Below are 26,927 nucleotides of genomic sequence, written 5' to 3' on the forward strand. Positions count from 1 at the left end.
TAACGGTTAGACTTTTGGTTCATTACCACCTTATAATTCCAGAAATACTTGTGGAAACTTGTTAAATCCAAACTGTTTCAGATTAAAAGAAACAACCCCACAGCTAGCATCCTTTGCCAACATCAGAAGTCAGTCTTCCATTCCAGTACTGGTTCCATATTACTTACAAAAATGGAATTAAATTTCTTCTTTAGAAGATAAAGTTCTCTGAAACAGTAGTGGTAATATGCCCTGAGAACACTAAAGATGACTATTTCTGCAGACACACCTTACTGACATGTTTATTTCTTTTTATGGAATACATAAACATTTGAGTGTCTCAAACTGCATATTGTAACTCTAGATCTGACCACAGGGACTATTTTTTTACATTAAACATAGTCTGTATATTCTTTATGCTTACAGACTGCAAAGACTTGAGCAGAGAAAGGGAGGTGCAGTCGTTACAGAGCAAACGAGAACCGTGAATGATGTTGGTTCAGTTCCTGCTCTGCTGTAAACACCTTACGTAACCACGGCCAAGACACCAAAACCAAGGTTCCCATGTGATGAGGAGACAGCAAACGACAATGATTTCATTCTGCTTCCTACCTGTAAAACACAGTGAGCAGCAGTGCGTACATAAATGAGTAAGAGATACCCGAGTAGCGCGGCAATACGTACAGACCAGATCAACACCTAAAATGGATGCATGTATACCTTGTTTTCTCCATCAGTAAAGATGCCTCCAGCAGTAAAGGTGGCTACAACAGGAAAACACAATTCAAAGAAAAAAAGCTCTCATTTAAAGACAAATCAATGCCCCAAATCAGACAACAGAAATACACTCAGCGCCTTAAGAAATGCCATTCCTCCAACAAACAAACAGTCGGGGTATACTTGGCATTTGAACTCTATGTTGAAACGTGCTTTTTAATTGTGACTGTGAATGAGAGTTGTGTGCTTTTATTAGGAAGCATCTGTTACAGGCAATGATAAATGCATGTCAGCACACGTTCCTAAGCAAACAATAAAGCAAATGCTTAGCTGTAGCAACAATAGCTGTAGTTTCAGCTACCGTGTAGTTCAGATCAGGTCTAAATTAGGTCTTTCACTCTTTCACCTAAGCAATTTGTTGAACATGTGTATTTGAGTTTTTCTGGGAATATACTGCTCTCATTCACATACATACTGTTATTAACAGATGCTATTAGCAACATTAATAAATACTACATTTCTGTTTATCTTTTACACAGCGTAATCATCTAATTACATGAAATGTCATGTCAGATATTCTCCTCATGGAAAACTGATTTAAATACAAAGTGCTTAATATTGAATAGTACAAAAGTATAACGAATGCTCCATAAAACCATATATTCTATTTCAAGTTACTTAGTTTTGCCAACATAAAAGGGAAGAACACCCCATGAAATTATTAGCAAAGCAGGTTTTTTTAGGTTCTAAATTAGAAAGTTGTAGCACCTCAGTGTAGTACTTTGGTTACAGCAGAGTTTAAGAAATCAAGCACCAAGAGAACATATTGCCATGAGTTTTTAGTATCATAGCAGATAGTTGAAGGTGAGGTTTTCTGGCAGGAGACAACTTTCACCGTGAGCTGCAGTCTTGAAACAGTCCATGGCAGCTACATGAGCTGCAGACATATGTGACTCATGCCATACATCACCCTATAAATACAGTACTTCATTTGCTCAGAAAGCTGTATTTTACTCCAATAAAACATTTCTTGTTATCTTTGTCTCCTATTCCCTGCCCCACGCATTGTATACAATATTGCCACTTAATACTAGCATTCTTCTTTTGGAATAGTTATGTACCAGTCGTGCATATAATTATTTGTAATAAAAGTTATTGCTATCTATTTTAAGAGATTATGTAGTTATCAAAGAGATTATATTTAGTCATTTCTTGTCATAAGATGAGGTTGTTCCTGAATGACATTATCCCACATTCAGTAGAAGGCTGTCTTTGTCCATGTGATAGGATAAATAGCATTTTACTCAGTCTCACTCTTCAAATCTTTCTCTGGGATAAACATTCCATGCAGGTCCAGATGCAGTTCTACATCTACTGTGGCTCGGCCCAATTCTTTGAATGTTTTAGCATCCAAGACAAGTAGGAAGGGTGCTTGCTTTGGATCAGACATCACAACACAGGTCAGAACAACGCCTGTCACATGCAAATGAAGAATTAGAAGCACATACTAGTTACACCAAGCAAAAAAAGGTAACACTGTCAGGAAACAATTCTTGTTTACCAAGAATTTTAGGACACAAACTGAGAGTGCTTACTAGATCAGGAAGTCTACTGAGAGTGCTAAAGAACTAATGAATGTTGCCTTTCTGTACTTTTTTCTGGTCTGCCTTGAGTTCATTGGGAAGGAAAAAAGCAAACCAACACCAAACTGTGTGTCTGGCAGTTTTGGGACTCACCCTTTCAGCTATTTGCCATTTGCCCGGGGACACTTGCAATGCCACTTCATGTTCTCATCTCTAACATCACTGACCTCCCACAGCTTCAGCTGCCCCAAACTACTGATAAGTCCAGCTCCGAGTGGCTCTCTGGAAAGTCTTAAGCATTGATTTTATGGTTTATGGCTACCTTGGGACATTACGCAAGCTGATTTTGGTCTATTGTTGCTTTGGCTTTTTGTCTGCAGGAGTAAAATGGCTGGTGCTAATCTTAATCTCACAGTGGAAGCATCAACCCAGCTTTCTTGATGAAGAACACTGAAACTTGTAAGATTTAATGCAAAACTCCTCTAATGCCAGCTTTCAGAATGTTGTCATTATTTTACCATCATCCTCTTCGCTTGCATCAGGGCTGGGAACGAAAATGGGCTCAGATGGCCAGCAGTGGTCCTCTCCCCAGTGGAGCATTTCCTTTGTCTGCACATTAAATTTTGCAATCTAAATTGTTATGACCAGAAAAGAAAGATGTCAGTGACCCAGACACTGGTTTATTCCAAAGGTACAACATGAGCAGACTGCTGGCACGGGGGACCAATGCTAAGAGTTAAGGAGCAACACGGCTTGTGTCATCACAGGAAGGAAACACCTGGAAAATGTTAAACTTTGGAGTCGCATTCAGTGGCTGCATAATCACACAACGTTCTTTTCATTTCGTTTCACTAGATTTCAATTGCGTCTGTCATTTATGTACTTTAAGTATTTTACAACTACTAACAGACCATGAGGGAACCTTCCCTATACCTAATGCCCTCACTGCACACCGGAAGAGTCCAAGGCCCAGGACATCATTTAAGTGACTTGCGCCAAATCACTGTGATTTTGTAGCAAAGCGGGAAACAAGATTTAAACCTTCCATTTTCTAATCCTGTGAATTATTTTCCTTTTATTGTGACCTCAGTATTTCTCAAGGCCTTTTGTTGTTAAGTAGCATATATATGTCAGAACAAAGGCAATTCATAGTGATGCTTAAAGATTAAACCAATGGGGCAAGAATTCCACACAGATACTGGTGTTAACTAAAGGGGCAGAGTACAGGTTCTCATCTCATTAATGGGTCAAGTGCCTGACCAAGCCAATCGCCAGTGGGGATGCATAGCATTTTCAGTTAAATTCCATTAAAGCCTTTTCTCTACCCATACAGATACAGTTATAGTATTTGCCCTTTTGACATTTAGTCAAAAGATACCTTTACACAAAAAGGAAACTATTCAAATTGCTGGAGGAAGAGTTTGGAAGAATTCTCCCTTCTAGCCAAGAATGCAGCAGTGTCGCCGACAGACTTTACCTAAGGATTATGCATGCTTGTTGTGCCTGCATTCATTAAAGAGCAACTGATGTGAAGAAAAATCTTTCAACAGCATTTTTTATTACATTGATTTATTACAAGGATTATCTACACTGGAAATCACAAACTTGCAGATTTGTTTGAGCTACTGTCAGATGTGCTGCAATAATTTTTCTTGCATCATGCAGAAATCCAGGTTTATTTTGTAATCAGTTGTGGTAATTATATACAAGAACCAACAGTGAACTCAATTTGCTCTGCCTTATAGTCACAGATCAAGAATTATAAAGAATGAGTTTGTACAATACTCTTACCTTCAACTACTAATACTTTTCATGTTAATCTATTTGTACTCTAGGCTGTCTCCTGAAAAGCTGGCATTATGCATGCACAAATGAAGCATTTGCTGCCCTCTAACACACAACTAGCTAGCAAAAGATAAAAGGTTCTGAAAAAATAGATATTGTTTTAATGTTTTAATTGATTTGATACTGTTGCAATAACTTATTTTTTTCACTTAGATTTCCTAAAGGGAAAAAAAAATCACAGATATATGTCTGTCTAGTGCTTCTTTTTCCTACTCTCTCCTTTGTAGCTCTTGGCACATTACAGAAGTTCAATCCATCTAGCAGAAAAATGAGGGTCTCGGCAACTGTTGAGTTCAAGAGATGTTAACTATACCTTTGTAGGAACTGGACTCCACTGGACTTCTGTTGCAAAGACATACTTGTATTTTTTGCTGTTATAGTCGTAGTTGATGCGAGGCAGTTCTATCCCTGGGTAAAATAAAGTTCAAGACTTAGGAACAAGAGAAGTAAAATATCTCAAATGTACATTTACATACACCAGTTTTCAGGAAGTTGTGCCCTGTGAAAAACCGTGACAGTATTTAAAACAGGTGTTGCATAGATTTTGTATGTCTGAATTTCTAACAGTCTGAAGATGGACATTAACACAACATAATTAAGCCAGGTTTGTTAGCTCAAAAATGACAATTTTTCATTCTTAGGAATTAATTGTACTGGAAATTATGAGGGGTGTTTTTTTTTTTTTCTTTCTTCATAAATACATGAGATGTGAACATCGGAGATATAACTGGAGGCTACCGTTCTAAGAAATTCCTTTCACTTTAGCTAAATACGTACTCTTTACATATTCCTGTTATTATGCCCTGAAAAAAAGCTTAAAAAACGACTTTCAAAGGCAATCTTTATAAAATACAGTAATAACTGAAGTTTCTATGTATAACAGACCTATTTAACTAAAATTGCTCTTGTAACAGGTAGATTTGCAAGCCATATTAATAGTTGTAGGATCAGGCTTGGGATCCTATATTAATGTAAAACTGATGTAACTTCAGACATTTAAAGGATTTCATTTTTGATAAATATATATCATCTAGGGGTTCAGGGTCCTAGATTACTGGACAGACTCAGAGGAGGGAAGTAAGGAAGAGAAAGATACAGTCAATATATACACTAAACATATTAATGAAAAATTTTGTTTCTCTTAAGTTTATAAAGACCTTACATACACAAACAGCTATTAGGCATTGTTAGAGTGCACCTATGTGTGTGCAAGAGAACATATTTGAGATCTGTATAATAGGTATGTCTCACCTTCACACAGTTTTTCGGGTTGGCAATAGACGCTGCCATCTTTCTCTTTTACAGCAGTTGCGGCAGTTGGAATTGTGACTAAATTAGAACCTACTTCTGCATCCTGAAAGAGACATATGCTGAAAAGGTAATGTGTCTCTAAGAATATGCTGCTAATTTAGAGCCTTCATCAGGTTTGATATTAACACCGACAAGTTTGGGACTAAACAAATAATCCAGCTACAGTAAGTTCCTTCTTATGGCATTTAGCTTGTAACAATAGATTCTGACCTTTTCATTAGCAATTCTGTTATACGCAGAGGATTTTAATATATCATAATGTAATGATTTTGAATCACACCGAGCCTTTAGAAAGGTTCAGATAGACCTGGCTATGTTCCAGAAGCACAATAAATGGATTACATAGTTTGTGAATTTAATTAATGAAGATGGGTTTCAAGGAATTAGGTATCAGATTCCCACCAAAAGTCACCAAAGTTAGTTTTTCTGCACCTGCTATAAATCAAATGCAAAAAAATAGGTGTAATACACTCTTCTTTTTAATACGCTACTGCTGAATTCTTAAGATTGCAGGGTAGTTTGGGTAGCTGGTGTGATCCAACACATCCTTTGGACATTGCTGCATAACTGTTTTTGAGACATGAACAAAGCAGCAAGATTCTAGGATGTAGAAAGAAAAAGTATTATCCATTCCAAATGTGTCAGGCAGAAACCTGATGAAGTTGCTGGGCAGTATAAAATCTTTCCTGCAAACAATGATGTAAAATGATGTTTTAAATTAAACTGAAAGATAAAATCTTTCCTATTACTGGTTAATCTCACACTTGAATGAAATCTAATTTTAATAAAACCATTGCAGCAGTTGGGAGCATGCGTATATTATTTATATAGGGTTCCAGTAAGGTGGAAGAAACAGATTGTGCAAAGCCTTATGCATGTCCTTCCAGTCAACAGCCAAGTTGATATATTTGCTCGTGTTTGATAGCATCTTACAAATAATCTCACTGGTAAGGAAATTACATATGCTCAATATCCCTGTTCTGCATAAAAGATGGTGTCAGAACCTAGATCCATGTAACTGGCTGGCTGGCTGTTCATTGCTGTTTCTCAGAATACATACACAAACAAGACTCCTGCACACTTTGTGAATATGTTGTTTTTAAAGAATCAGAAATTTGCACATAAGGGGTGGCAACTAATAATTCACCCATTATTCGCACTGATGTATTTTAAATGACTGATCAAAAAACAGATTAAAATACTATTTTCTTTTTACCTTGTCATACTGCAGAGGAACAACAAATCGTTTGCAGGTTGGTATGGAGGTAAGCTTGTTCTTCTCTTCAAAGTCTTTAGTCAGGTTTTTTAAATAGAACATATCATATAAGCTATTGTCTGTATAGGCAATAATATCAAAAATAATGTGGCCATCCTCTTCATAAGCATTTATATGGTGAAAAAGCACCATAGCATCGGTATAAAACTTGGTGGATACTTCTTTTTTAGTCTTCTTGTCTACAAAGTGAAACCAAGTCTGAAAGATAGGAAACATTATTTAAAACCATTAATGATCAGCAAATAGTTATTTAGGAAACTGTTTTCTAATGGTAGCCATCAACATTCTAATGTATTGTCTGTTTCTACAGAAGTATGTTAAGAATTCAGAATTAGCTGCTAGGAGACAAGAGGTTCCAACCTAAATACCAAAAAATGCAGGAGCAAAATGAGCGTGGAAGTGCTTTAAACTCATTTTACTGCTGCAAATTACTATTTGGGCTAGGCTGAGGATTGAAGTTTTCTGGTAAAACCTGGAAAATCCCATGCTCTGTTTTTAAGTCAAATAAATCTGCCTCAGTCCAGAGTCTACGTAGTGCTCTGTGTGCTGGTGCCTTCTACCCCTGCATGCCCCACCTATCGATGGCCAGAGCATGTGGAAATAAGGTCCTCGGAAAACAAGTTTTTTACTCAGCTGCCACAGTGAAAGACTCCCCTTTTGTTGGATGCAGGCTTTTCCACCTGTCTGGCTCTCCTAGCTGATGCAATGGATCTAGAGCAGATCTCATCCACAATATACAGTATTTTGTTTGGACCAGGAGCAACTGTATGTGTCTGGGATGCTAGTGCAGTTTTGAACTTCTCTGCTGGCACACAATATTTCTAACAATGCCAAACTATCCTCTTTCTCAAGCACTGCAGATATTTATTTGTGAAATTTCTGGAGATGGGAGACAGTATTCAGAAAAATAAAACTTTAAAAAAAAATATGCAACATGAAAGTCAGGGATTGAAGAAAAATGAGGGATTACTGAAATTAATGAACCAGATGAAAAACAGAACAGTGTGGAAGAGGTTACAGGCCCAGCTGACTCCATTACTCAGCATTAGGAAAAATACCTTATCTTCCTTATGATAGGCAAGGCAGGAAGCCCAGTTCACACCTCGGATGTAAGCAGTTGCCATTTTGACAATATCCAGTTTGAATGGCTGCTCTATGAAGACAATGTAATTTTCTGTGATTCCAAAACTATGGTAGTAGCTTGGGTGGAGCAGAGAGCGAGAAGGGATGGAACATACGACTTCCAGATGTTTAAAACATGTTTTCTTCTTTTCTTTTTCTGAACATAAATGATAAAAAAAATAAAATTATATTTATAATAAATTCCAATTCAATCTTGTGCTTGGATTTCTCCCATGTTTGACGAACAGGTTCCTCTCAGTTTTATTTGCAATTTCCTGTTAAGAAAGTGGCTTGTTTCCTCCTGCAGAACGAACATAGAAGTTTACGTCTGAGTGAAGCAACAGTAATATCACAATGCTGGATCCATTTAGACAGAGCCCCCTCATCTTAATACTTGATCCCACTTCTTACTGTCTTCAGAAGTCCCAGCATAGAGGAGAAAGATGTTCCTTTAAATTGGCAGCTTTACAAGGGGGTTTAAATGCCCCCATGTTTTTGAGATGTTCCTGTTTGACTTATACTGACTTTGAGCACCAGCTAGAAATTACAAACTTCTCTGTCAGCTGTGGAAGGCCACTTGGTTGTTCAACCAAGAGGACAGACATCACATTAGCAGCTGATTTTAAACAACAACACAAAAAAAAAGTATTGTCTTGAAGGAAAAAGAGCAAGTGATCTGCTCTGTGAACAACGGACAGTATTTCAGCAAGGCCTAGTGCAGACCAGGTTAGAGAGGAATTGACTCTATATTAGGTATTATTTGGTGTTATGCTTCGCTATAATCACAGTATAAGCATTTTAAGAGCATTTTCGTTTATGAAGAAAATGAAAATTAAAATTTACAACTTCAAATTATATATTCTGCCCTATAGATAAAATTGTTTCTGTTAATTCTCCTTTTACACATCACAATACAGAGAACAGAAATTCTTCTTAAAATGTTAGTTCACTCTAGTAATATTCAAAGTAAATTTCTTCTAAAAGCAAATTCTTTTAAAAGCTATGCTCTTCATACTGAAATACCCTGTTTACACGGTATTCAAGATGAACCTTTGTAATAGCACATGCCCAGACAGGCTAAGCAGTTAACGCTAAGTTCACACTAAGTTAAAATTAAGAAAACGAAGTCACCAGTTTCTAGAAGAGCAGTATCACCACCCCTTACCCTCAGAAAAAAACAAATTGCTAACAAGTTTCTAGAAAATACTGATAAAAGACATATCTTACCTGTCACAGAGGGAGGAATCTTAAATAGAATGTATTTTGTCTTCCCTTTATCAACTATTGAAGTACCCATGTTGAGAACATTTCCAGCACTGTCATAGTGCGGGTGAGAAGTTGACACATTTACAGCTACGTATTTGCTGTAGTCAACCTGGAAAATGATACAACAGGAGATTTTAGAGACATGTAAGAGAATTAAAATCCATCTCAGCTAAAATCACAAATCCACCAGCTTTTTAGCACTGGCATCCTTTTGTTGGTAGCCCATTTTCAAAAGGCTTTGAAATGTAAACAGTTAAGAGTTATGTAGGTACTCAAATGATAACCTAATTCAAGGCTAAAACAAATTACAGAATTTGAATTACATTCACCCCTCCCTTGCAATCACATAACATAACAGGAGGATTGGCTAAAGAAGTTACTCTGCAAATGCCCATTTCGTCTTGAAAGCAGTTTATTTAATAGCACTATGAGTCTAGCAATCTTCTGGAACAAAGACATTTCTATTTGATTTAATGCTTGGAAATCGTGCTCAAACTGTACTGCATGCTAGAAAAAACTCATTGCACATTTCAATATCTCAAGATTTCCTTTTAATAGTTAAATAGTATCTTGCATAAGGTACTTGAAAAGTAGTCATATAACTGACCTACTGAATTGTTAATTGTGTAAATCACTTGATAAGTACGGATGCATAATAATGGAAATCATCCAAAATAATCACGTCATAAGCATGATATGTGGTATTATTCCTGCAACCTTGGAAGATTATGTACAAGTGAAATTGCTTGAGATTTAATTACCAAACTACCTGAGATTTAATTTTGAACTCATGAGTTCTTAATCGATCTGGTATCTTCACTATTTCACTTTACCATGATTTCAAAAGTAAGGGAATAGTAGTAGAAAAAAAGTATCTTTCCAGTTTTGTGTCCTGCACATGTTAAAGGATCCTTATGAGTCAGCCTGAAACTGTATTCATTAGCAGATCAGGAACTAGGATGACAGACAGTCATTTATACCTTCTCTAGTGTCTCCAGAGTCTGCGGATTAATTTTCCTGATGAAGTTAGTCTCACTGGTAGCATAAAAATCATCCCCAGTTTTCATAATGTTGATCAGGCAGTTGTCTGTGAACTCAGGAATGGTGTGAGACAAATACGAGAATGCCCTGTACAGAGGGAAATTCCGTATGGGTTCATTAGTGCGGCAGAAGCTGTCCTAGGCTTTACTCCATGCAAGCAGAAGCCACCCAAGCAGCGCGGGTTGTGCACCACAGAGGGTCACCCAGCTGGGTCTGTTTCTCCCCTGCTGTGCCCTGTCCTGGCAGCTCCTACGCGGCCTTGGCGGAAAGGGTGGAAAAGCAGAGGAGATGGACTTCTTCAGTGCCCTTGGCCTGGGCGAGGATTAAGGACATGCATGCATCTGTTTTTCCATATAGAAATTGGCATCCAGGTCCAGTCCTGCTGTCAGCCATAACATACCCACTTGTTTATCAGGACAGGCTAATTACCTGCTATCCTGTGCAAACCTTGTGAGAATTTGGCCTACCTAAAAGCTAGTAGGTTTTTTCAATGTATGTCTTCATAAAATAGATGGATTCATATGCTCCCTGATGGAATATTTTTGTCCATAATTGTTCATAATATTTTTTATATTTTGTTTTTTGTGATCCTATACCACAGTTATGACTTCAAAGAAGATCAAATTCACATATGGGCTTGATAGTTTTCCCTATTAGTGTACAATTTTATCACATTCACTTGATGCCAAGACAAAGTTACTTATATCCCTTTCAAACTTAAAATGCCAGCGTCACCCTGTTACTCCTGGAAGAGGGAAGAAAAGCATCTCATCTCAGGGTAACAATTTACAAAATACAAACTATTTTGCAATAACTACCCATGCATGTGCTCTTATCAAGTATCAAATTCAAAGTCATTAGAGGTAGTTCAGCCAGGAAGAAGAGACGGGTGAGCTACCTGCATTTGTCGGGGAATACCCACAGCCAGTTTTACAAGACAGGTGATAACAGGGTGGCTCACACCTTGCCTCTCACACACAGCCTGTCATCCTGTCTAACAGTGGAAAGCAGCTACTGCAATGACCTCAAGTGGTTCTGGTTTTGAATCAGGCCTGTGGGTGCAGTCCTTCAAGGCACTGCACACGAATCAAGAAACAATTGACACTTTTTATCACTTTTCTTTTTAAAAAGTTGTCTTTAATCCAGAAGTTTTTCTGATTTTTTTAAAGTTATTAATGCTTTTCTTCTTTTTGTTGAATAAACTTTGCATTAATTCCTTCCCCATCTCTTAATCCTCTCCTTTCTTGCTGCTCCTCCCCTTACAGAGTATCATTTTTATAAACTTCTGTGAAACACTTGAAAAGAAAATATTCAAAATCACAACAAAATCTATTTGCAATAGTGAATAAAACAGCCAATTTTGCTGATAAAATAAACTTGAAATATTTGCCTTAGAATAACTCATAGAGAGTACAGTGCTGGATATATCTCTGGGCCTTTTCAACATTTAGCAATTGTAAATTTACAAAACAAATTTTGTATTTGCACATATGTGTCAAGGGTAAGCAGAAAGACATATGTGCTGGAGAGAGAAGTAGATAGAAGAATCCTGTTGGAAAAAGCATTGCTTACTTGGCAAATATGTTTTTGCATGGATCTGGATAAGCCATGGTTCCAAACTCGGACACCACGATTCGGTTCGCTTCTATATTGCAGTTGTAAGTGTCACTTCGGAGATACTTACTTCTGTAGTAAACTTCACCTGACAAAGGCCAAACAGGTTTCAGTCACATTTCATACTGAGTTCTTCAGAAAATTAGCATAGGTAAAGTCAGAAGAAGAGTTTCTCAAGCAGATGTCCTTTGGCTCAGAAAAGTTTGCAATGAAAACGACAATGCCCCTAAATGCCTGTTTTGGAAGGCTTTTTCAGCTCTCTGAGGAACCCAGGAATGTTCTTGTGGCTGCTGTGATTGGTAACAATTTGTCTAGCTTCCCAACACGTTTGAACAACAGTGAGGGACTGGGGAGAGAAAAGGAGGGATTTGGATAAACTCTTCCAGTAAATCAAAACAATCTGTGTAATCATGATTAATTATGCATCAATGTGTGGGTGATGATAAATCTCCTGTATTGGCAAAATTTAGTTATGAGAGAATAATAAATTGCTTGAAGGAATCAACGTCTATCCTAAACAGTTTAATGGACCACTATACTTGAACTAACTGACCTCTGTTTGCTTTAGGTAAGTAAAATACATTGGCAATTTAAAAAACACTGGTCATTTCTTTATCGGTTATTTTGTTAAGGATGTAGAACTGGACAGGCAAGGAGATCCTGCGATTGCATTAAACGTCTCCAATCACAGAAATGGAAACTAAAAAGCAAACACTATGAATGGAGGGTGACAGGAGTAACACCCAGTTCTTCTGTGGATACATACTTCTTACAGCAAGACTCTAGGTGTAAAACATCCTGCCTCACACTGTAAAGCAGCTGAACTGATTAAAAATGATTAAACTGAAAACAGAAAAAGAAATTGCTTTGGATAGAGGAGCTGCCTGTTTTCCTTCCATACAAATGACAAGTAGGAGGACGGCTTGCAGGGGTGTCAAGTATACATGAGTGAGGTTTGACATGCAAAGTGACACAGTGGCCCAGTTTCTCTCCTGGCAGCTGCTACAGCTGCAACCAAATCCCAGAAGGAGAATGTTAGTCTTCCCTGAAACTCGGTTGTTCATCCACAACAGGAAAACCTCTGTATATTACAGCACTTTTGGTTGATCCAGTCTGAAACGACAGAGGTTTTCTTGCTCGGGGTGGATGGCAAAGGCTGCCCTGCAGTGACCTGCTCAGAGCTGGTTGCAGGCTATCCTGCAGTGCAGAGAATATTGAACTTTGACACTCCAGAAAAAAAGACCACACAATCTCTCCCTGATAACAGCCCTGCAGAGATACTCCTGCTGCTGCTCTGGCGAGTGAGGTGTGAGTGTATGTTTGAAGAGACTTTCCCCAAAGCGGTTACCACCTCCCCGCACATGCCACTCTGCAGGCAAAACCTGCAACATTCTAACGCTAATCAAACTCAAACCACAATTAGCAACATCAGGCACCAATATCTGGGTTGTTGAGCTCTTTTTAATCTGATGTGCAGCAACTTACCGTTTTTAAATGTAAAGCTATGCAGAAGAGCCAAGCCATCAAACCAGTGGTTATACTGAGTGTCCCCTATCCTGTGCATCCCCGGGCCATTTCGGAGAAGTATCCCTTGCAACCAAGTGGGCAGCTGACCTGCAAACAAAAAGGAGATACCAGTATCCGTTCACTTAGGTGAGGGATGTCACAGGACAATTTTCCTTAGCGCATAGGCTTCATATAGGCAGGCAGACTATGGATGTAAGTCAAAATTTGTAATAGCATATAATTATGTTGGAGCTCTGGTTTATGAAAATATGACCTGCTCAGAAATGTGGCACTAGTAATGTTCTGCATGAATATTGCTATATGAGATTACTAGAAGATTATGAGATCGCGGGAATGTAATTTGCAAAATATCAGGAATTAAATGAAGTTGGACCTTTCTTCCCTGCACTCAGATTTTAAAGTGATACATTTAAACCCTTTTACTCATGCCAGGAAAAGCTAGAGCTTATCAGAAATGAATGTATTATATGGGTTATATGACTTGCCTTCAGTACATCAATTTAAATTTCAGGCTAAATGAATTCCAGTAAAAATTTCATTAATTAAATTATACAGCATAGTGTGGTGTCATTTTGGGAGAGCTTTTGTCACACCAGTCAGAATGTTGGTATTTTGAACACAAATAAAGGGTAGGAATATTATACTGACAATATGTAAATACTGTTGATGTTTGAATAGGAAATGTTCCTCAACAAATCCCTGCAAGAAATACATTATCTACCATTTTACACACAGAATAACAACAGTCAAAGGATGTCATTACGGTTAAAGAGCTGAACAAAAGCATATCAGATACCAAATTAAAAGCTTCACTTGCTTCTTTGTGTGTGTGCCTCCTCAGGGAATACTTACCATCACATACTACTTTTCCACACAATTCCTGCCTTGAACATTGTCTCTGCTCAAAAAGTTATTGAGAACTTCTAATTCTCCTTCTCATTTAGTTTGTGACCTCATGTCGAATATGTTGACACACTTTCTTATTAATACTCCCTTTACAACAGATAGAAACGTCCTCCCAAGGAAATACTCAATTTTGTCAAAGCTGATGCAGTTGCAGAGAGGTGAACAACTGTTTTGCTGTAAGACCTTCTGAGATCCTAAAGGGACTCTGGCCACTTTCTAAGAGAATATTTCCTGAATTTTGACCTTTCTAGGTAAGGGAGACAAGGATGTTTGCCATTTCTTCAGCCAAATGACATTAAGGACACAAAGGAAAATCAGCCAAATGCAAAGGAAGAATACAGAGTAAATGTCAACTTTACCTAAAATACATTCTCAGTCAGGCTAACCAACTAACACTGTATGCCCCAATACTCACACAACGCCATTAGGATTACAGTTCTGGAATACATGAGGAAGATAAAACTTTGTTGACACAATGGATGGCCTTTCGTAATAATAATAATAACAACAATAACAATAACAACAACAACAATAATAATAATTATAATAATAATTATTATTATTATTTCCACATTCTAGAAGAGCCTTGAAAACCAAACCGTACTTGCCTCTCTAATACAAGAAGTACCAATGCAATAATTATAGTACTTTTTTGTGTAAGATGCACAAGGTTTAACCTTTAATACAGATAATTGCACGAAACTCGAGCAAGTAAAAATAGTTGTTGAGAAGACAGTGAGGAAATCACAAGTTAGTAGGAGAAAAGAATTCTTCAGAAAGAATGGGATTATGACCTTAAGAAAGTATATATTCAAAACAGACACATAATTTTTGTTTGGCTGACTACTTAACATAAATTATTGAACAAGTTTAGTCTTCTTAGATGCCTAAAATACAAGCGTTTCTCTTCTTGCCACTTACCTTTCTACAGTTTTCCATTATTTGTCAATAGAATACTGTAGGCTCTGCTGTTTCTCCAGTACTATGGGCAACTGCAGTGTAGCGAGTGTAGTCTTTTGTGCTCCTGCCCTCCTACCAATGCCACTTATGATTGCAAATCTGCGCAACGAGCATGAGCTGCTGGTCATGTCCCAGCAATCCTTTGGCTAACACTGAGTTGAGCTGACTACATGTGGTCTTGCTGCAACCAGTCCTTTCCCCATGGTGGTCTTGCAGGATTTTGACTCAGTAAAACTACCCTCTGCTTTGTGGACCATCGTTCAAGAAAAACATATTTCTGCAATTCAGTGAACGTCTTGCAGCTCCTAAGGCTAAAGATTTTGTTTAGAGATTGTTCCTCTATAGCAGAATAATGATGCTTAAAAAGTTCCAGGACAGGCCAATAAAATAGTTCCACTGGAAGAGATAAACAGGGAAAAAAGGTGATCTTTTTAAGGCACTGTGGACTTGATGCAGCTTCTGAAACTTCTGGTGTAATTCAGTGGAATTTCTGGCACAATTCCAGTATGAATAGTTGGAGCAAAGGAGTCATCTAGTGAGGTTTTCAGATGAAAATTCACCTTAGTGGGAATTAAGAATTTCTGTAAATTGCACTGTGTACCCATCAGCATCCTAAAGTGTGTACGTAGATTTAAAAATCTAGACCTTGTGTCTTTTTTGCTTCAGACTTTTATCTTCTCTGTATCACGTCAGGACACAAAACTGACACAGTAAAATCTCCAAATATTTGGCAATTTATTAACTGTCTTAGCAACAGAGTCTCATATACAATCACATAGCTGTACACTGTTTAGGAGAGCATGGCTTGAATTACGGCTGACGTTAGAAGTATGGAGTCATATTCACAGTATACATATTGAGTAACAAGGAGCCAAAATACTGACAGAGCTCAAGGCCAGCAAAATATTTGAAGAGGTCAAGGTTCTCTTTAGTTTTTATAATTGGTAAATACTGAATCATCATTACCAATGAAGGAATATTTTGTAGACATAATTTAATTACTGAAATATGCAGCCTTTGTTCAAATAGACCATGTGATAATACAGATCAGTTCTGATAAATGATTTGTTTTCAAGCAACTTCAAATGTTTCAATTATAAGTTTTTATCTTGAGCAAAAAAATATTGAAAGGCATAAAACCAACGCAAATTATAACAAAGCACTTTGTCTGACTTGAAACAAAGTCTTTTCCAATTCAGCCACCAAACTGAACAACAACAACAAAGTCACACAAGTTTTAATTGCCGTCTTTTAAAGTGTTGTACTTAGGAAGTGATTTTAAAATTGATATTAGATACCTACCATTTCTTGGACTGCATATTACAAAAAATGCAGCATATATTTACTAAACAGGGTTTCTCAGCAACAAACCTCTCCTGTAGCTGTCTCAAAAAATTCCTCTGTAAAGTAAAAAAGGCAGTAAAAATAATAGATTGATCAAGTGTTCATCCCTAGAGAGCCACTTTAACCAATCTCTCTGAGGGATACTCTGCTGTTTTGACTGGATTAACTTCTGAAGCCTCTTTTTAACGGCACACAGTGGCATCCATTACTGCTGCTTTTCCATTTAGAAATACTGTTGTTGAAGAGTCCCAGTTTTAGTGACCCTCTCCAGGAAGCAAGGAAGAGTGTCAGCAGGCAGAGGCAGGGTACGGAAGGGTTACAGAGAGGAGAAACCGAAAGCCTGAGCAGAGCCATGGGGGAGGGGGGTCACCAGATTAAATCTCGGGACTTCGTCCCTCACCATCGATTTCAGTGAATCCTGTTCAAACAGACTTTTTGGAAAAGTACACAGAAATGCCCATAAAGTGAGGAAAATCCCACAGCTGGGGCACCAGTATTATCTGAGATCAATCCTTTAAACAAAATTCAATTACTTTTCTCGCTTTCTCAGTTTCCCTTTTCAGTGTTGTTTGGGGGGAGCAAGTGTTTCAATGTTTACATATCTGGAAACACCAAATTAACTGCACATATTCGAACAGATTTTCTTTCACTTACCTTGCACCTCAGCTTTTATGGGCTCTGGATGTTCTTCTTTATTTCTACCAAATATTGTATCCATCTCTCACGTAATAAACAGTTTCCGTGTCCTCTACCCAGCTGCTCCGGCAGCCGTAGCGGTCCCCTCCTGTCTCGGCTAAGAACAGCTCTTTCCTGTTACATATAAAGATAAGGTCAAAGTGCAATGTGAGCCAGTGGCTGGTGGCTTGTAGATCGACAATTTATAATAGCTGATCTTTAATCCCTAGCACATACACTATAATTCTTGCACATTCTCGTTAAAATTAACTGTTTCACTGATTCAAAGGAGAAGTCAGAAAAATGCCTTTTTGCTCCTGATGAACCTATCTGAAGCAGCCAGGCACACCCAGGCAGTCCGGTGGAATGAATCTGAAACACCACTTTCAGCATTTCAGATAAAATTTTAGACACTGCGTAAGGGAGTTTGCCCCGTTTGGCAGGTAGGGAGAGAAAAAGAAAAGAAATCTCTACCCACTGTTCTGAATTTGGCTCTTTGGGAGTGACAAACACTGCAGAGCAGAGTGTCATCTTCTTCCTTCCATTCTGTGAAATTTAAACTGGGCTATTCTATTAATTAACAAAATATCACTGCACAGTCATGTGCTGTATTTTTTTATATACAAGTTGTTCCAGAGTGAACTGAGTGCCACATCTTTGAATTAAACGTCTTTTCACAAATAATCACTATAATATATTCTCCCACGTGACCTGAATCCACTCCGTGAAAGTATGGCAGGAATCATTAAAAATAAGGAGGATTTTTAACTTCAGTTTTGTTTCTAGATAAGGTACTTAACCGAGTTCAATGTTGTTAATTTTAAAATCCTCTGGGAAAAGAATTATTTCAATATAAAGCATGTGATTGCAGAGCAAATCATAGGCTCCATTGAACACAAAGGATAAAAAGATTCTTTGCACAATTCTATATTATGCAATTTTGTATGAGGTTACCCTAAAATCCGATTTTTTCAGCTAAATCACTGTTGTTATTAAAATATTTTAACATCACTTGTTAAGGCTGACTGATCATTTATAAATATACATATTTATTTAATTTAAAACATAATTTGTACTACACTTGACTGCTCTGATATACTTGTTATACACATACATTGCTCCTCTCTTCCTTACCTACTGTCTGTCTGATGGCCTGTCTTCACTTTGGGAGATCAGCAAGACAGCGTGCCTTTGTCTGTCTTTGGAAAGCACGGACAGAAACAGGTGATAACAAAATGAAAAGCCAAATTAAAACAGAAAATATATGAACTTTGTCGGAGTCAGTAGTATTAATAAAGAAACAGCAGGATTGAACCAGAAGGCTGTAGGAGATGAAGGGTATCAAAGTCCACATACATACACATATGCAGATATATATATATATAAACATAAACACATACAATATCTGTATATATATATATATGCATACATGTGAGAGTGCGTGTGTGTGTGTGTATTGAGATGTAAGCCAAGTAAGTGATTTTTCAGCAATGTTAGAAACTGAAAAGGATCTGGCAAAAAAGCAAAACCTGCTAACTCGACTTCCACTGAGCCATGGGGACATTTTCTCTGTCCATGATGCCCTGCTTTGCTTTAGTATGTTCTCTTCAGCATATCCTCATCCATTTGCACGGCCACAGCTCTTAAGGCTGCAGTTTTAACTCTCTGACCTGTGAGCCGTCTAATCTGTAGCACTGCCTAGCAGATTTCCATAGAGCAAGCAAGCAATAAAAAAGATTAATTCGAATGACTTTTGCCCTGTTTCACCACAATTGTTCATCTAGTTTAAGATTCATCCAAGAGAAGATAATTGGAAACCTTTTTAAAAGTTATTTGAATGGAAGAACAAGGAGCTGCAGATATCCAGCAACTTTTGAAATCAACCCAAGTGTGTTTGCATAGCTAATTTCAGGTGTCTGTGCCTGAAAGTCTTGTCCCATATTTTGTACAACTTAAGTAACGAGGCCTTGTAAAGTTCATTTTTCCTGCTTGTCAGTGAAAAATACTTTATTTAGCAGTGAATCACTTTGTTGTTGTTGTTTTCATCATGCTAATGACAGATAAGCAGTTAGTAAAGTATGGAGCGATGAATTTTCTTGCTAACTGTGTAATTCCCCCTTTTTACATTGAAATGGAGAAATATCAATGTATTGATTTACAATTATCATGTATAATTATCAGCAGAAGTAGATGTGGATTAAGTGACTTTTCTAATTTTATCATTTCATAGTATTTCTTCTCCCTTTGTTTGATGGGAGAACACAGAGAGGGTTACAGAACTCCATGTTTTAGGGAACACGGAGGAAATACAACCCCCTTCTGGAGAGACTACCTGCAGTTCTTTGATCTTGGGTTTACCAGACACATTGTAACTCACACATATAATATTTACCAAAACTGTACAAACTCAGGGAGGCTGTGCTGTCTTACTCTTCCCAGTAAGGAACACTGAAAACATAAGCTTCAATGCAAATGATCCAACGCCATGGTTTGAACAGCCTCTCCTGATGCCTGACCCGATTTACAAACACTGTCCAGCTGCAGAATCCTTCAAAGGCAAATCTTCCCCCAACCAAATCCAGTACTTCTCCCCACAGTTTCCCCTCTCTGTTCGCCCCTCATGACAATGTTTTTGCAGTCACCAGCTCCCCACCACAGACAGGCTCTCTTCACTGTACTTTTTTCTGCTTTAAACAATTGTGGTGAAGGCTACAAGTTGTTTCCTCTTGGGTTCTTTTTGCTTTCACTTCCCTCCAGTCTCTGAGTGCCTTGAGCTTCCCTCCTGAACTTAAAAAGGGCCGTGAAGACGTCTCTGGAGCAAAGCATCACCCTGTCCAGCATTGGTCTGGCTGTACTCTGTGGCCACACAAGGCTGGGGATGACATTTGGGGTGCGATTTCTCTGGTCAATCAAAACAAAATTTCTCAAGGCAGAGGAGCTGGTTAACTGAGTTTCTAGTATAACGAAGTTTCTACCATAACAATAACATCATAGTCATGTGTCTACCTTTGTACTTGTTGTTTACTTACACAGGAAGCAAATAATTTTCCTATAAATCAGAGAGAAACCAATATGATTTCTTACCTCTATATTGAAATATAAGTACTTCATTCATGTTAATCTCAACCTTTCTCCTATAAAATTCAAGTTGTAATTAAAGCCCATTAACAAAGGTCAAATTACCTGAATATGACTCTAAGCTGTGCTAAGAACTTTCAGCTATCAACTGTTATCTCTTCTTACCAAATAATGACTCCAATAGTAAAACAGATGAGAACTTTATAGTCGTTCTTGCTGAAATCACGCTGATTGCTGTCTCGCTGTGCCAGGAGATGTAAGCTCTAATCTTTGTTAAATACTGTCTTATCGACATGATCTCATTTTGAAAGAAATACCACCAGCACTATGTAGGAATACTTCTCTTGTGCGGTCCAAGTATAATTGCAAATACAAACTACTAATATAGTTTGTTCAAATTCAAATAACAATAGTTTCCATATATTATTCTGACCAGGTTTTGTTTGGATCAAAATAACTGTTTTTGTGAGATTTTAATTTTCTTGATGAGATTTTATTTTTTGGTGAGATTTCAGTATTTTTTGTGATAAACAAAAAAGGTGTTTCCTTTTATCACAGTCATATTTTTAATAGATTTCATCAGAAATACTGAATTGTTCATTTAAATAAAAATGTAATGTAACATTATTAAAACTCTTCAAGTGATGAGGCACAGAACTGTTAGCCCACCCACAGCAGTATCCAGACTGAGCTTACCTGGTCATCATAATGCCCAAACATTTAAATGCCCAAACATTTAAACACTAGACACTTAAACAAGTAAACAGCCAAAACACCCACATAAATTTCCTCATTGTAAGACTTTTATAACCCTATCTGCACCTTTCAACATCCCAAGACTATTTACATGTTTTAATATTTAATATGTTATACAGTTCGGTAATGTGTTTTCAAGTGGGCAGAATGACAACATGAAGGTTGGCATTCAGTTCCGCCACTGAAGGTGTAGAAATGGTGTTACAGGTGTTTACAGGGACAGAAGTTCATGCTGCTACACATTGCCTTACCTTTTAGCGTACTGTACGTTTGGGAGAATGTAAAAGAAAAACTAAAAAGAACTGTTTTCTGGTTTTAGTGGGGTGGCATTGGAGTGTAGAGTGCATAACACAAAAACAGTGCTTCTGAACAGAGAGACTTCTGGACCTCCAGTCTTCTCACTATGGGGATTGTGAAGCTGATCTCTTTCATATGTTGTTGGGTATCTGCTGATGAAAGACATTATTAATGAAAACAACTTGTAACACAGCTTTTTTCTTTCTGTTTTCATGTCCTGAAAGCTCAGAAATAGCTCATAACAAACAGAAGAAAAATGTGTAACAAAATTAAATAAAACAAACAAGGGATGGAAGCTGGACTGCCTTGGGAATCTGGCCAGTCTTAGGGAAATCTGGAGTGACTGCAGAGACAGCAGCGGAGTCGTGATGGCGGCAGATTCAGATCCAAGGAATTTCTTTGCCTCTGTGTGTGTGCTACGAAAAGCTCAGTCCATTTGTATCCACCAGCAGTTAATGTCTAACCCAAAGAGGGTACCTTTAATCCTTAGAACAGTCCTCTAATTAAGATATTAAGGTAATGGCACATCTAAATTGCACCACAGTCAGTCATGGGCATAAGAACACATGAGGTGTCAGCAGATGCTTCAGATAGCTCTGCTACTTTCTATGTGAATTCAAGGCTAGCCCCAGACATCAATAACCCTAGCTCAATTAACGTTCTTACTGGGCACACTTATCCTCTTCCCAACAATCGAAGTTCTGCTGTGGAAGGCAATAATACACAGGAACTAGCTGGGAAGGAGGAAAGTATTGAAGCATCAACAGTGTGGCAGGTGAGGAAAGTCAAGCTACAACCCCAAAGTCAATATTAGCTGCTTCCAAAGGGACATTTCCTAGGAGAAGATCCTCAGGGACTTATCCAGGCAACATTTGTGCCGGAAGATAAACATACACATCCTATAAACAGAAATTATTTCCAACTCAGCAACTACTGAATGTAGTCCTACTTATCTTTATCCTGACCCCATCAGGTCAGGCACTAAAGTATAATTTAATTATTGCACTCTGCAAAGATAAGAATTGTTTTCCCTGTTTTTCTAAACAAGATAACATCAAAATTGCAACTTGGCAGGACTCACTGGTAAGTTCACTGTGTTGCCACATGGAAAATTAGACAGTAGAGCAACAACAAAAACAAACCCTTTTGAGTCAGCAAAGAACTGGGTCTCACTATCCGGACAAGCAGCCCAGGAGAGCAGAAAGGAAGGATGTGTGATTGTGACCCACCTTCTTAAACTAATTGGCAGATGGGCTATTCTAAGGCCAGCTGGAGAGATGGAAGATGTAGGTGTACAGGAGGATTTTCTCCATCCCTTTCCGGACAGCCTGCTCGGTACTCAGTACTTCCTACCTTTTTGGGTAATAATGAAACAGATCTTTTCAAGAGGCAGTTGTGCACACAGCAGAAGTGTACGTGACACCATAAAATGGACCACTCATGATCTTGTCTCCAGTTAATGATACGTGAAAATCATCTTTTTTCTACCTGAAAGCCAGAGAAATATAAATCAGTTTTCCATTTATATGATTATTCAATTCATAGAACAGAGATATATTTCTATTCCTGATAAAATCTATACATTATATTCAGTAATATTCAGGAATGTAAAAATGGTAATATCCTCCTATAGAGAGTAAATTTACTTGCTCTTCCTCAAGGCAAATGAACAACAGCCAAAATGAATGGGAGTGTGACTTATTCCTTCCCATTGGCAGCGCTTCACTTTCTTAACTCTTCAAATCTAGCACTTTCTGGCCTCTGTTAAGGACTGTCAAGATATTCTGCTGTGCTGCAATGGCCTTTTGAATTGCAGGATGTTCTAGGCTGTCATGACGTAGTTGTAATCTGCACTAGGGTACAAGTCAGAATACCCCTGAAGTCAGTGCCTGTACCATACCTCTCCTCCTTGTCTGTGCACCAACCTCTCCAATAGCCCAGTGAATCTCTGGAACTGATTTTTTTCAGGTCTGGGACACCAAAGTTCAGAAATAGAAAAGTCTTGTGGATCAGCCATATTCTTCTAATAGCAGAAGCTGGTCATTGAAAAATTTGCAGTTGGATTCAGGATGCCCTGAGCTATAGAGATATCGATTCTGTTGAACAAGAATGCCAGCTTGTTATTTTTAAAAAATTGCAATCCAGTGCTTGGTGCCTAATTTGGGGCATGAAAGGTTGATTTGCAAAGGTGTCAAGGCAAGCCTACCAACCTACATATGTTAGATAAGCATTGTGGGTGCTCATCTCCTGTTCTACAAGAATTTAGGCATACATAGCTGAACTTTCCAAATGGCATATAGTTTACAAATATAAGCTTAGATTAAAAAAAAAAAAATAATTAGCGATTATGAGTACTTTGAGATTTGGCTACCAAAACTGAGCTGGTTTTAAGGTGTTCCATTTTTAGCAGTGGTGAACACCACCTAGAAGGTTCCCTTACAGAATCTCAGTGTAGGCCACCATTGTTTTTTTAACACCTATTAACTTTTTCAGCATTGTAAATAAAATATGCTTCAGATTTCTTTCACCTCAACAGCTTCTACTTACAACAACAACAAATTAATAGGTCTCAAATGATCCATTTGAAATCCATTCATCATTGTCTTCTGTGATGTTTTATATAGCACAATGCTTTTCTGAAGAAACTTTCTCTTGATGGCGACCATCTGGTGTAACTCATAAGGGCAAGTTAGGACTCTGTAAGAGATCTGCAGGGCCCCCTAAAACATTTCTGAGAAAAATGAAAGACTTATTCCAACAGACGCAAGAGAGTTCACAAACAAAGGATCTATTCATAGCTTTATCACAGCTTGGAGTGAGGGTGTGAAAATATTGAGAAAGCTTTGTCACTAATTTCTAGTCAAAGCTTGCAAAACACAATTGCTTTGCAAGCCTTATTTTAGCTAGTGAATATGTTTTAGTTTAAGTCACTGGTACAGAACACGTGGTTACTACATCAGCCTTTCAGGCAGATATATAACTGAGCAAGGATTAACAAGTCTTGGCTATATGCAGAGAGCTCATAGTTCCCTAAAACCAACGTTTATGTATAGATTTTTCTTTTGTGAGTCCACCCCAGCTCTTCAGAACTATGCTAAAGACAAATGAAAGCCAGCAATTGAATGGTTTTGGTGTATCCAAAATCTATATAGCTGACATTACGCTTGACACTTCCCTGAAGATACTTAGGTGGCTTTACAATTCCTGTTAGGGGTCAGCCACACTCCTACGGGCAGCCAGAAGAGGGGAACTTGCTGTAATTGCCAGCCACCCCTTTGGGACAACACAAGAAGCTTAATTCAGCACGTCTGTGACTCCCTATTGAAACATGCAAGATGAGATTACACAGCCAGGTGCACCATTTTGTCTCTTCCACACTAGCGTATGTTACTATTTAAGTAATTTCTTAAACTATTTAAATTATTTCAATTCAGCCAGCCACACAAAGGCAAATAGCAAAAAAAATCTAATAAACCATTACACCGTGAGGCTTCCATGTGGAATTCTGGCATAAGAAAACTATTTTTAAAAAAAGTTTTTCTGTTCAGGAAAAATGCAAAAAGCATGTTTCCTACAAAATGGTAAATCCAAATAGCATTGTTTATTCAAAATCAAGCCCTTTTTCAGTTATGAGTGAAAAGGGCTTTCAGGAATTTTCTTTCTTCCTGAGGTCCCTAGATGCTAATTTTGATGCTTTTAAAGCAGTATTTTCTTTTCTGTAAATGCATTTCTCTTCCTTGTGGCAAACAGAATAAACTGACAGACTGCTTTACTGGCACTAAAATACATGAAGTCAACAAACTGCAAAAGAGGGAAACTGTCTTTCTTCCATTCCCCATCTGCTGCAGACAGTTGATCAGTTACTTATAGCAACCGTAGATTAGGAAAAAAATTTACACTGCTGTAGAAATTGCCAACAGTAAACTCGCTTGGAGAGCTTGGCTTTATTTGTAGACATTTCCAAACGTTATTTGTTCTTTTTTGGTGCCTGTTTCAAAATCTGTCAGAGCCAGAGACAAGACTTCCATTAATTTCCATGGCTTTGGAGCAGCTTCACAGAGCACAGTCTGTGGCATCTCCAGCTCTGGCATTTTTAGCAGTATGTTCATGTAGTCAAATTTCCAGTTGCAGAGAGAGAACTTGACGATGTTACAGAATCCACTCAGCACAAATGTGAGTCAATGGCACCTACTGCGAATGCATATTTAGTGTCACTGAGCCAGACATATTTAAGTACAGTCTCCTTCGTCACACCCATGTTTTCAGAAACAGGCTGTGTTTCTCATATTGAAAAGGACAAAAGGGGAGGGCTGGCTGCCAGCTTCCTCAAAGTCTGGCAAGTCAGCATGACCTAAGAAGAAGCTAAGACTCTGGAGGGAATGTCATGAAAATATACAGTGGCCAACTAACTGAACAGCAGCTGCCCTCGCCTCTGACTTTTGCAACAGCTTGAATATAAAAGAGTTGGGTTGGGAGTTCCCAAACTGAAGCCTATGAAGATTTGTACGCTGTCCAAAATGGGACTCTTAATTTGCAGACCTCCTCAACAGAACCAGCTGATAATCATGATTATATGGTCTCTTCCAGGAAGGGGATGGGTGTCTGGGCACTGACTGGCACCAGATCCATCAGCTAATTAGAATACAGATTGGCCTTCCACAGTCCAAACATTCACATTTTAGCTGCTCCATAAGCCCTCCCTATTAATCAGTCAGAAATTAATGTGGGATCTGCCCCGAGGGTTCCATAGCTGAGGTAAGTCTTGATTCTCAAACGTGGTGGGAAAGGGACATCCAGCATAGTGTCGATCCCTCCATCACATTGCATTTTCTTCCCCTTTCCTCTCCTCCGATGCAATTGTCCTACCTATTAAACACTTTCCCATGAGCTTTATCTTGGAAACCCTGATCGTAGTCCTGCTTTACCCAGCAGAGCAATGTGACTATGAACTCAAGGCCCAAAAAGGTCTTGGGATTGCAGACCACTCTTAAATGCTTGCTGGATGCAGTACACACTTTACTTTGCAAGAAAGCTTTAGAGAGTTAGAGCTGGCCTGGCATACTGTGCGATATGTGCATTACCTTCAGCTCAATAATGCAATGCAGGTGGCATTTCTGCAATGCGGGAAGTCAACCAAACATCAATGCTTCTTGCATCTCTGTGATGCAGTAGCTGGCTCACTGATCCATGTCTAAATATAAGTGCATGTTCTTTCAGTGTCAGGTTATGGTGCTATAAATCAATAATAATTGCATCAGATTTAATGGAGTTAATACCGAGGACAGGAGGATCACAATAGCTAAAGATCCTTATTTGTACTGTATTTCTGCTAATCCAGTGGCCTTGTAAACCTGATGGGTGTCTTTTGTCAGGAAGTTCAGAAGCACTTAAGGATTTCAGCTCCTAAATGTTGCTGGGCTGTCTTCCCAAAGTCCATCAGCAGCCTTTGGAACGTGCACATAGGGCTCCCAAGTAGTTCTGATGATTAAGGCAATACTTTCATTTTTTCTAAATCACTGTTGTAGCTTCTGGCCTTCTCTTCTACCTCCTAGCAGGTATGAACACCCTAGCTCTATATAGTTAAGCAACTTAGCTTTTAAGAAATGATGGGAGCATTTCACTTGGGGTGT

At 38.2% G+C, this 26,927-nt stretch overlaps 2 protein-coding genes across 2 annotated transcripts in view; one reads left to right on the forward strand and one right to left on the reverse strand.

The window, feature by feature from the left end:
• Positions 1–684: 684 nt before the first annotated feature.
• On the reverse strand, positions 685–17,311 carry BCO1 (beta-carotene oxygenase 1). The gene is made up of 11 exons (XM_009945334.2): positions 17,146–17,311; positions 13,240–13,368; positions 11,713–11,842; positions 10,080–10,227; positions 9,061–9,208; positions 7,770–7,990; positions 6,652–6,909; positions 5,376–5,478; positions 4,438–4,532; positions 2,798–2,909; positions 685–2,169 (listed from the first exon to the last, which is right to left on the reverse strand). The coding sequence occupies exons 1-11, from the start codon at positions 17,207–17,209 to the stop codon at positions 1,997–1,999; spliced, it is 1,581 nt and encodes a 526-aa protein (XP_009943636.1). The 5' UTR covers positions 17,210–17,311; the 3' UTR covers positions 685–1,996.
• Positions 17,312–21,847: 4,536 nt separating this feature from the next.
• PKD1L3 (polycystin 1 like 3, transient receptor potential channel interacting) overlaps positions 21,848–26,927 on the forward strand; it is a 46,758-nt gene continuing 41,678 nt past the window's right edge. The window contains 1 exon segment of the mRNA XM_075433418.1: positions 21,848–22,072. Coding sequence (XP_075289533.1) covers positions 21,848–22,072 — 225 coding nt within the window.

The sequence above is a fragment of the Opisthocomus hoazin genome, chromosome 12 (genome assembly GCF_030867145.1).
Source record: "Opisthocomus hoazin isolate bOpiHoa1 chromosome 12, bOpiHoa1.hap1, whole genome shotgun sequence".
In the NCBI taxonomy this organism is placed as follows: domain Eukaryota; kingdom Metazoa; phylum Chordata; class Aves; order Opisthocomiformes; family Opisthocomidae; genus Opisthocomus; species Opisthocomus hoazin.